Here is a 12374-nt window from a genome sequence, read left to right on the forward strand (position 1 = left end):
AGCAATATGTAGTCCACCTGAAAATGCCTGATTTGCTTATTATTGCCTGAGAATATTTTTTCTTTAGTAGAAAAGAATGAAGAAAAGCAGGATCGTGTTTTTATACATCCGAGTTCCTTTAAAACCTGTGTGATGCACTCAGACAGCAATCGTGTATGTACCATGCCTGTCATTACCACCACTATACCAGCCTCAAAACTGTGGGACAATCCCACCACTGAGCCCTCGGGGATCCCTCTTCTGGATGGATAAAACGGTGCAGTCTGGGATAATAGGAGAGGGAATCAAGTTACATGGAGACAACCTGAAGTACCAAGCCACAGTGAGAGTCCAGCATTTATGTTTATTGCCAAATTCTTATTTCAAAGAGGATTTTTTTTTTTTATGTGGGGAAAATACTAGTTTTTTTACATATTTTATTAATCAGATTTCTAGAACTTTTTTGGCATCTTGTGAATTCTGCATAACTGATGCCCTGAAGAGGAGGTGAGACTCCTGGAGAAATGTCCATATGTAAAATGGGACATCAGAAAGCCTAATAGGTGAAAGATGGATATGCAGAAATAATTTGGTTTTCTATAGTTATAATAGCTACTTCATATCTAATTCAGAGTTTATTACAAAAATTACAGTAAAAGGCTGGTTTTATTGACAAGGCCTCATTGCTGCCAATTTTCAGCTCACTATGGAGACTGATTCAAAATGACTTGCATCCCTACACATGTGTGTACACAGATGGTGAATTACAGATTTAACTCAATGCAGGGGCCAGGTGCTAAAAATACAAGTTTGGGTAAAATGTGGGAGAGAGAACAGAATGAAAAAGACAGACAGCTGCTCATTGTCTTGCCTTGAATAACTGTAACTCTCAACAGTCCTGGTAAAAGACCAGGCTAGAAAATTAAAAACTTGACAGAGGTAACAGCCTCTTGCAAAGGCCAAGGATATACAATGCCGAGTACTTTGTTATGAAGATGTCAGGTATTTTCTAGATTGGAGAAATTTTGTCATTGTGTGAAACAACATTGGTACTGATACTGCAGAAACTGTCCTGGATATTTAAACTGGTGGGATCCTTGTCTAACAAGTACTTTCGGACAAGACTAACCTCAATGCCCGTGGGATCAAGGTTTATGTGATTTACATACACAGGATCTAGGTTTTCAACCCCCATTTTTGTCATTGATTCGTCAGAATACACTCCCCAAGGCTGAGCCAACTGCCTAATGGCAATGGGAAGTTTCTTGTTTCAAGATACCTTGGTCAGACAGAGGAAAATATTGTGTTTAACCTCTGACCATTCTGATTCAATGAGATTACATGGCAAGCACAGCCTCAAGGTATTACCTTATTCCTAATGAAAAAAAATACAGGAGCTACAGCTTCCATTTCAGGGAAACATCTATCAAGAAAAGAGGTCCTTCAACATTTAACTTACATTTGTATGAACACAGAAGTAAGCACAACCTTGAACATGACGCTGAGAAAAAGAATGTGCCATTGCATTTGTAGCCTGCAGACAGAAAGCACAACATCTCCTGACAGTGCTGGTGGCCCAGAAAACATTCAGTGACATAGTGCTAAAAGAGTCCTTTCCCTCCTTCTGACCCATCCAAAACTTAGGTGGCTGGTCGTTAAGGTACCTGTTTTCCCCAGAAAGCCAATGGGGAGGCATCTCTGCAGGACAGTTTCTCCTGTCACAAAATAGTTGCTCTAAGATTGGTGCAGTCAGTCTGCACCTGGCAGTGGTGTTTGCTTCCAGTGCTGAAGGAACCTAAACAACTTTGCTCAGAAAAGAGGAGCAGTTGGGGTTTCATGTGCTCAGTCAGATACACTTCTGAAGAGGTTTAACTCCGACCTAACCAGAAGCACCACAGTGCTGGAGAGAACCAGCACGTGTTGCTTGTATAAATTTTGTCCTAGTTACTAATATTAATATACACTGTACTATCTATTCCTGGCCACAGACCGTGCTGACTGTTGGAAATAGGGCTATGTTCTTTGTTCCCTCTCAAAGCAGACATGGTCACTAGGTCATATGGTAAATGGGAAAAATGCTTGGGGATGTGCCTACAAGTATGAAGGAGATAAAAATTCCCTTTCATCAGTTAGAGCTAATATGAGTTCTCTGTGATTAAGCTTTTGGGGAAAGAAAATGGGCTGTTAGATCCTCAGTTGGAGAAAAGGGAAAGGAGGAAGCCTGCCTGGGAAATGGTAAATGATCGGAGCAGAGTATAAACAGACTTTCACTAATAGGTCACAAGTATGAATTATGCATTCCATGCTTTTTAGGAAGAAGAGATTATCAAGAGCTGGCAAAAAGTAGGATTTAGGAGACCTAATGAGGCAAAGCTCCACTTTCATCCTTCCACAAATGCTGAGTTGCCACAGCCAGAAGAGAGAGACCCAGGGAACACTGGTAACCTGTGGAGATGACACCAACAGCTGAGGAGTTGAATCAGAAATTATTTGTTGGCCATGTCCTTTGCAAGGGGATGGCATCTGGTAAAAATTACCTTGACCAGTGTGAAAATGAAATGTTGCCACCATGGAATACTGCAGAGATTGAAATAAACTTGCTTAATGCAGTTAGGATTTTTCTATCAGAACAATTTTTCAAAGTATGACATCGCTTTACTGACACTTAAATATTTTGCACAATGGCATTTTTTTTAACAAATGCCTAATAAAACACAGGAGTTTTTTTCTGCCAGGGCAACCACCCAACGAGGGATCACAGCTCTGCTGCAGTCTGTCGCAGACTGCCACAGCCATTCAGACTGTCTCAAAGCTGGACATTTGGGAGTTTTAAGATACACAATTCCAACATATTCCTGTCGTGTTCTAACTTCAGGACTGGGGACCCCAGAAGTGTACCAGCTCCCACAGGAGACTGCCTGGGAAGCCCCTGGGAGCATATGGGATTTTCATTCTCCCTCCATAGACTGAATGGGTCTTTATGTCTCAAATTCACTGCAGTTACCACCATTTTTATATCCAAAGATCTCCATCTGCCCAGTGCAGCTGAGTGAGAGCAGGGAGTCTGGAATTCCCAGGTAATCATGCCACTTAGGCTTCTGTGAAGACTTAATGAATAAAAAACACTTTTTATTTTTTTCTCTGACCCCAAATATTTCCTTTTCAAATTTCTTCTGTTAACTTTTTTCATATTTGTTCAAAAGAATTTTTCAGAATAAGAGTTACATAATAATTTTAAATATTTTAGCCAAGCCATTGTTATCAAACACAACAAGCAAGGTTTTGGCTGAGGGCCAAAGTATACTTTTCACTGTGTACCTATCAGAGGGGTTTTTTTCCCATTTTGTTAGTTGAAGTAGTCCAGAGGAATTAAACAAATAGTTAATAGTTGTGGAATCTGAGTGAAGTCCTCAAATAGACTGAATAAAAATATTTGTGTTTATCTGACTTTGAAAACAATCAAGATTTATTAAAATTTAAAATTATCAAAATTTAAATATGAGTGTTTTCCCTCTCTTGTTATCATTTATTTTTACCAATAGAATATCCTGGCTTATGTAAAATACACATTAAAAGATTGAACTGACCCCTTGAGATATAATCATAGTATAATTCCTTTTCTCCTGCTTATGCCTCAGTTCCAAGAAACATTTTTTTGTGCTTGTTTTTAATATTTAACAGAGATACTGGAGAGCACTTGTCTAGTAGTATCTCAGATCAAGCATCAGAAGCCATACAAAAAGAGACAGCTCTTGGATTTAAGACCAGAGTTTTTCAAGTAGAACAGCTTCATTTAGCAAAAGGCCTGCACTTTGCTGAGTCAGAGGAGATTTTAGCCAGTGTCTTCCTTAATCAGGGCAGTGGAGTAGATCAGCAGGTATTGGTCAGGGTGTAGACCTTTCCTTCTATTGCTGCATAATACACTGTTAGTTTTATTCCCACCTTCCATTTTTGCCTGGTTTTGTGACCATTACTGTTCAGTCAAGGATAGTCGAGAGACTGCAAAAGTCCTTGTGTGCTTCTTGAAAGCAGGATTTCCAGAGCAGGGGAGGAATACTAACACTTTGATGTGAAAAATCACAAGACACTTCCTAAAGAAGCATCCACTGTAGGTGGACCCTTCCCAACAGATATACAAGTCCTTGCTGCTGGATGTATCTTCTGCTCTGTCAAGTTTCTATAGTTCAGAGGACAATTCCAGTGCAATTGCCCTGAAAAGGAAGTGAGTCCATGTAGTTGGGCAGTTGAAAAGAGCCAAGATAATAGTCTGTGTGGATGTCCACTAGAGGTATTTGTGAGAGAAAATAGCTCATTTGAGAGTTTCCATGGCATTTATTGGCTAGAGGAGAGCGTTCAGACCAATTGTCAAAGTTCATGTTTCCCCCATTTGAAAATGATGCAGTTTCTGTCCATTCCTTCCTACTTACCTTCCCTCCTTCAGCCTTCTCACAGTATCCCTGAACCTGCTTGAGGCTCCTTGCAGTGTTCAAGCATTTGCAACTGGGAAAGAGGAGTGAGAATATGTAAGAGAAACAGCCCTGCAGACACCAAGGTCAGTGCAGAAGGAGGAGGAGCAGGTGCTGGAGCAGAGATTCCTCTGCCCATGGTGCAGATCATGGTGAGTCAGGATGTGTCCCTGAAGTCCATGGAGGTCCATGGGGGAACAGAGATCCACCTGGAGCCGTTGGAGAATCTCGTGTCAGAGAAGGGGGATGACAAAAGGAGGCTGTGACCCTGTGGGAAGCCCATGCTGGAGCAGGCTCCTGGCAGGACCTTGTGGCCCCATGGAGAGAGGAGCCCACAGTGGAGCAGGTTTGTGGACAGGACTCGTGATCCCATGGGGAGGCCAACATCTAGCAGTCTTCATGGAAGGGACCCACGCTGAAGCAGTTCATGAAGAACTGCAGCCCATGGGAAGGACTCACTGGAGAAGTTCATGGAGGATTATTTCCTGTGGAAGGAACCCCATGCTGGAGCAAGGGAAGAGTGTAAGGAGTCCTCACAGGGACAACATATGATGAGGTGACACAGCCCCCATTTTCTGTCCCCCTGTGCTGCTGGTATGGAGGATTTAGAGAAATATGGATTTGAGCCTGGGAAGAAGGGAGGGGTTGGAGAAGGTATATTATTTTTTTTAATTATTATTTATTTCTCATTATCCTATTCTGACTTTTGGTTGGCAAGAAATTAAACTAATTTCCCCAAGTCAAGTTGGTTTTACCCATGACAGTATTAGGCAAGTAATCTCTCCACCTCCTTACCTCGACCCATGAACCTTTTGTTATATTTCCTCTCCCCTTCCTGATTGAGGAGGGGAGTGACAGAGTAACTTTGATGGGCACCTGCTGTCCAATCAGAGTCTATCCATCATACCCTTTTTTTACCTCATGGAATATATGCATACTGAGCACCCAAAAGTCGACCGTAATATGAGCAATTGTTAAGTCAAATGGAACAGAGGTGGGCATGGTGAGACTAGGTTTCATCTCCTAAATATCTCCCAGCTACCCAGACAAATGCAAGATAGTATAGAGGACAGCGACTAGCTGGAGCATTTGAGGCAAGTGAGAAGTGGTTTCCGAGATCCTTCTTTCTTCTACTGATGACATTTAACCAAGGGCAAACAAGACATGGGAACTGGAGAGAAAATGCTTCTATCCCAGAAGAAAAACGTGTCTATGGGACATTCACTCTACTCAGAGTCACCATATATTTTGCTCACTGAACTAAAGGGGTCTTTCTGCTCTTACATTCAAACATGGAGTGAATGTAGCACAGATTGTGCAGTCAGACACCTCTTACTAGATCCATGTGCCAAACATATGGATTGGGCTGCAGGATTGGAGCCTACAATGGTGAAAGAACAAATAAAAGGGAATTATTATACATTAAAGCCACCAACACACAAGCTGGTCTGGTTTCATAGGAGCATTATTTAATCAACCATAGGAAATACATGGTGTTCTTTGGGTAGCGCGGTAGCTTATGTTGGATCTGGGAGATTTTTTGTAGGAGTGGATCTGATAAGATATTACAACACTGGAGGTTACAAGAGGCTTGAGGAGCAAGACTGCCCATCCTGCTCATGCAGCACGTCTCAGCAAGGTATTTGTAAACATCCACCAAACACTCCATGCTTGATTAGCACCTTAGTAACACGACTGAGTTACCAGAGGTATCTAGAAATTGGACTGATAAGTTATATTGTTGTAATCTTCACTTTCTATGAGCAAGGGTTGTATCTCTGAAGAAGTTCCTCTTTTTTTCTTTCGACAGGCCTTAATGAGACCTGTGAGCACAGCAGTAACGACGCCTCCAACCACAGCTGCTCCAATCAACCAAGCCCAGATCTGACGGGCTTGCTGAAGGTAAGGTGTCAAAAAGTCTAGAAAAGACTGAAGGGCTAGAAAAAACAAATAGAAAAAGAAAAGCCCCTTTACATGATACCATATACAGTCACTTTATGGAAGTCGTATAATAAATAATACTGGAAGGCTGAGTATAAAGAAGAACAGTGGTAGAAATTATTTGAGGGTAATAAATTGTTTTAAACAAATCTCTTCAGACCTTATAGTCTGTTTCTCAATCTTCATATTAAAGGCAGGAACAGAATTCACTGTCCCCCGTGCTCCTTATGGTTTTATCAAAACATAAGACACAAGAAGTTTGATACTCTATGGCCACAAGTACTGCTAGCTCAGCATCCTGTTGGCAACAATTACTGAAGCAGAATACTAGGGAGAGTTTAAGGAAAGGTCAAGCCTATTACAATCCTTTCACAAAATACTTACCCAGGCTCAGACAATTTACAGCTCAGGGATTTCCTGAACTAAACGGGATATTGTTGTATGTAATAGTCATTGGAGGACATTTTTCCTTCCATCATCTTTTAAAAATGCTCTTTGAACTTTCATCATAACTTTTTGCAACAATAAGATCCCTGCCTTAACTATATGTTGAATGGGGGAAAAAGCTTCCTTTCACTAGTTTTGAACCTGCCCCCCTGCTCATTTCATTTGATAGTTCTTGTGTGGGAACTGGTAGTAGACAATTATTCTCTGGTTACTCTCTGCACAAGAAATCCTCTTTCTCTGGTGAATCCAGGGCAGATTCTCACTGTTAGATAATCAGCTGCCCTTTTGCTTTGTAGTATGAATGTGCACGTCTGTCTCTCTGTTTTTCTTGCTAAGGCTTAAGGAGTCATGAAAATCCTGCCATAGAGGGCTTTCCTTTCACAATAGAGATTGGAAAGGGATGCGTTCAAAACACACCCAATGACCTGGCTTGAATTTGAAAACTGGGATTGCTGTCCTCTTGGACCAAGGAGGATTTTGAATCCACATCTCCCAATTACAGTCTCTAATTGCTATTATTAGCTGTAATTACTAGCTAGTAGGGAACAAAAGAAAAAAAAAGAGCACCTCTATGGGCACCTTCTCTGGGAAACACTATGGTGGTTTATTTTTGAATGCTCGTTATGCATCTGGACTGATTTAGATGTACTTGACCATATTTAGTATGGTATACCCCCATAAAGGCTGTAAATATCTTCCTGTCATCTTGCATTTTCACTGGTGCCCAGAGAAGCAATCCCATATATCCTCTTTGATCATACTTCCGAGAGTATGCTATTATATGCTCCGTGTTCTGAAAAGATGGTGCCTCCCTGGGGTCTGGGTAAGGGATGTAACCAGGAAGCTGCCTGATTTGGTGCAGCCCTCTGACCACTACCCTCTATCAGTACTCCAGGTGGATAGGGATGAGATTGAAGGAAGAAGTCCCAGGGTTCAAAATGGGACTTCAGGACACTGGGGCATTTAGTTGAAGGAGCAGGTGAGCAGATAGTATTCTTCTCGATTCCTTCAGTACTAAGGGGAAATGCTGAAAGGAATAGGAAATTTCAACAGATCAATACATGGTGCCATAGGTGGAATTTGGGGTTTTTTTGACCACAAGGTGGCTTACAAAGCACCAGACCTGCTCATGTCAGATGGGGTGCACCTAACTCAAAGGGGGTAAAGGATCATGGCCCAGGAATTAGCAGGGCTGATTGAGAGTTAGGCTTTAAACTAGGCTCAGAGGGGGAAACAGTTAAGACCAGGATCACTAGAGATGAGCTTAGGTGAGGCATGCCTGTGACAGGGACAAAACTACTAGCCCAGCTGAAGTGCATCTACCCCAATGTACGCAGTGTGGGCAGCAAGCAGGAGGAGCTGGAAGCTATTGTTCAGCAGGAAAGTCATGATGTAGTCACCAGCATGGAAACATGAGGGGCTGACTGTCATGACTGGAGTGTTACAATGGATAGCTATAAGCTCTTTAGAAGAGACAGGTGAAGCAGGAGAGCTGGTGGGGTAGCTCCATATGTTACAGAGTGTTTTGGATGTATTGAAATCGACAATGATGAAGATGACAAGGTTGACTACCTCTGGGTGAAGATCAAGGGGAAGGTCAACAGGGTGGATGTTGTGGTGGGTGTCTGTTACAGACCACCTAGCGAGGACAAATAGGCTGATGAGGCATTCTACAAGTGGCTGGTAGAAGTCCAGAAGTTTTCTCTGGAAATACGCAGCATAGAGGAAGCAATCTAGGAGGCTCCTGGAGTGTGTGGAAGATAACTTCATAACACAGATGGTAAATAAACCTACCAGAGGAGGTGCCCTGCTAGACCTGTTGTTTGTGAACAAAGAAGAACTAGTGAGTAATGTGATGGTCAGTGGCCATCTTGGGCATAGTGACCATGAAATGTTAGTGTTTTCTGTACTCTGTGAAGGAAGGAGGAGCACCATCAGAACTTCCACCTTGGACTTCTGGTGGACAGATTTTGACCTGTTTAGGAGATTGACAGAGTCCATTTGCAGTCAGTCTTGAAGGGAAAAGGAGTCCAGGAAGGCTGGATGTGTTTTAAAAAGGAACTGTTAGATATTCAGCATCAGGCTGTCCCAGGGTATAAGAAAACAAGTCTCCGGGGAAAAAAGACCGGCCTGGAAAAACAGAGAACTTAGGCTGGAACTCAGGGAAAAACAAGAGAATCTACCATCTCTGGCAGGATGATGGGGTAATTTGTGAGGACTCCAAAGATGTCGCAATATCGTGTAGGGAGAAGGTTAGAATGGCCAAAGCCCAACTTGAACTTGATTTGGCCACTATAGTTAAAGACAATCATAAAAGTTTCTATAAATACATTGAAAGCAAGAAGAGAGCCAAGGAGTGTCTCTATAATTTTTTGAATGCAGAGGGTAGTGCAGTGATGGGATGAGGAAAAGACAGAGGTACTTAATGCCTTCTTTGCCTCAGTCTTCAATACCAAGACCAGTTGTCCTCAGCTGAGCTGGAAGCTGGTGATGGGGAGATGAGTGAAGGTCCATAATCCAGGACGAGATGGCTAGTGACCTGCTATGCCAATTAGACACTCACAATTCCATGGGCCCTAATGGGATCCAGCCAGAGTATTGAGGGAACTACCAAATGAACTTGCCAAACCACTCTTAATCTTCTACCAGCAGTCTTGGTTAACTGAATAATTTCCAGCTGAATGGGAATTGGCAAATGTAAGGCCCATCTACAAGAAGGGTCAGAAGGATGATCTGGGGAACTACAGGCCTGTCAGCCTAACCTTGGTTCCTGGCAAGGTTATTGAAGAGATCATCCTGAGTGCTGTTACATGACACATGCAGGACAACCAGGGGATCAAGCCCAGCTAACATGGATTTATGAGAGGCAACCTTGACCAACCTGATCTCCTTCTACGACAAGATGGATGAGGAGACGGCTGTGGCTGTGGTCTATCTGAACTTCAGTTAAGCATCTGACACCATCTCCCACAGCACCTTCCCAGAAAAACTAGCTGTTCATGTCTTGGATGGATGGACTCTTTGAGGGGTAAAAAACTAGCTGGATGGCCAGGCCCAAATTGTTGTAGTGAATGGAGCTAAATCCAGTTGGTCGCTAGTCACTAACAGTGTTTCTCAGTTTTGGGGCCAGTCCTGTTTAACACCTTTATTGATGATCTGGATGCAAGTATTGAGTGCACCCTCAATAATTTGCAGACGACACGAAGTTGTGTGGGAATGTTAATCTGCTCAAGGGTAGGAAGACTTTACAGAGAGACCTGGATAGACTTGAACAATGAACTAGGGACAACTGCATGAGGTTCAATAAGATGAAGTGCCAGGTCCTGCACTTGGGTTATACAATACCATGCAGCGCTATAGGCTTGGGGAGGAGTGACTGGAGAACTTTTTGGCAGAAAAGGACTTGCGGCTGCTGGTTAACAGGGGCTGAACATGAGCCAACAGTGCGCCCAGGTGGCCAAGAAGGACCTGTCTCGTCTACTGTGCCTGTAGAGAGAGAAAAGAAATGGCCTTAAGCTCAGACAGGGGATATTCAGATTATATATTAGAAAAAAATTTTTCACCATTAGGGTTGTCCAGCATGGCCCAGGGAGGTGGTGGAATCACCATCCCTGGAGGTGTTTAAGAGTTATCTGGATCTGGTGCTGGGTGATGTGATTTAGTGATTTAGGGGTTACAGTGGTAGTGCTGGGTTGACAGGTGGACTTGATGATCTTAAAGGTCTCTTCTAACCCTGATGATTCTATGATTCTATGATTTTGGTTTGCAGTACCTTTAGAGTTAAGCTGTCCTTAACAGCTGAAGTCTGAATAATTTTTTGAGATGTTATTCAGTTTAGGTTGAGTTTAGGTTGAATATAGTTTGTCCCTACAACTCAGTTTTACTTTGATGAATGTTTGGTGGGTATTTTTCTGTTCCGTGCTTTCCGTGCTAGTCCAACTTTGTATTCTGAGATTGCATTTTCAAGAGTCTGCATGTTCAGCCTGCTACTTGTATTCTCATTAGACATATAAATGCTATACAACACAAAGAATTACACAAAAATTAGATTCTTGATGTTTCAGAGTGAACCCCACAAACCTCTGGCTATGCAGGACATTATCTCTTTAATCTTCATTTCTCATCTGTCAAATGAGGACAGGATCATTAACAGAATCCTTTTTATTGTGAATATGAATTAATATTTCTGCAGGACTCAGCTGCTGTAGTGATCATCACCAAAGAAAAGCCTTAGAGGAAATATCTTTAGGATAGAAATTCAGAAGTGTGCAATAAATCACACATTAGGCTACACGCTGCTCAACTGAGAAAACAAAAATCAGAAGTGAAAAGGATTGGATATCTGTTTCTTAATGAATGCTGTCTGTGTTGTGTAGTGAATGACTTGAGGGTCTGGGGAAAAAATAATGTGCAATTAAAGATAATGCTCACCTGGAGAGGTGGAGGGTGGGTTGTGCTTACATAGACTTTAATGCTGGCACACCTTAACTTTGTGTGCTTGAGTTTGTAACTCCAATTTTTTTTTTAACTCCTCTCATTTGTATTTATATTACAAACATGTCCAAATTAGAAACAATACAGCTATTTAAAGTGAATTACAATTAAGCTAAAAGGAAATTGATACATAACAGAAACTTGACACTGTTTTAATGTTATAGCAAAAGAGAATTACTACAAAGTTCTATTCTTTGCAGAATGTGTCTAGGATATGAGAGTTGCCACGGTTCGAAGGGGGGATGGAGCCGTGACACAGCACGGATGGGTTTGGGAGACAAGGTAGGGTGCAGATGGAATGCTTTATTGAGGCGTGCACAGGATTTATTATCAGTTCAGGCGGGGAAAGGGCCAGAACATGGGGTGGAGCATGAGACAGACAAACGGGGGAACAAATTGGGATAGAGGCACAGACAAAAGAGGGAGGACCGTGGGAGGAACCGGGGAAGGAAAGGGCCAATGGAGGCTGTCGCCTCTCTGCAGCTTCTCCCGCCAATCAGCAGGGAAGTGGACAAGCCTGGGTATGCCTGGGAGATACAAATTCTGGGGAAATATACAATACGTATATACATAATAACTGTAAAGTCTGTATCATAAAGTCCTTTCAATCACTGTACATCTTTTTCTGAAATTGTTCCCATTCTGATTCCTGGTCCTTCACAGAGGGTTTTCTATGTGACATCTTAAATTTGTGCTTTGTCCTTGAACCATCTCTCTCCTCCATCAATATTACTTAGAGGTCTGACCTATCTTCTTCCCAATAAAACATAATGTCACATTTCATGTCAGGCTCTTTTCAAAGAAATTAATCTATTTTATTATATCATGATAATCAATCATACATGTCCTTCTCTTGCTTTCAGCCTCAGTCAATACTGGTTTTGTAATTAGTTCAAAGCCAAAAGCCATCTACTACTACTGCCTGGTTTTTTTGGCTTCACAAAAGAGTTTGGCATCACCATCATAAAGTTGCCATGGCAACTTTTGGATGTCAAGGGATGGAATAACACCCTGTGATCTGTTAATCTGTGACTCTAACACAACAGT

The 12374-nt window shown here is 42.1% G+C and overlaps 1 protein-coding gene across 1 annotated transcript in view; it reads right to left on the bottom strand.

Annotated features, from left to right (window-relative positions):
• Positions 1–5897: 5897 nt before the first annotated feature.
• TYR (tyrosinase) overlaps positions 5898–12374 on the bottom strand; it is a 54894-nt gene continuing 48417 nt past the window's right edge. Inside the window, exon 5 of the mRNA XM_027638556.1 lies at positions 5898–6382. Within this exon, the coding sequence (XP_027494357.1) occupies positions 6159–6382 (224 nt within the window). The 3' untranslated portion in view covers positions 5898–6158. The remainder of the gene's footprint in view (positions 6383–12374) is intronic.

This window comes from Corapipo altera, unplaced genomic scaffold (assembly GCF_003945725.1).
Source record: "Corapipo altera isolate COAL_440 unplaced genomic scaffold, ASM394572v1 0, whole genome shotgun sequence".
Taxonomy (NCBI): domain Eukaryota; kingdom Metazoa; phylum Chordata; class Aves; order Passeriformes; family Pipridae; genus Corapipo; species Corapipo altera.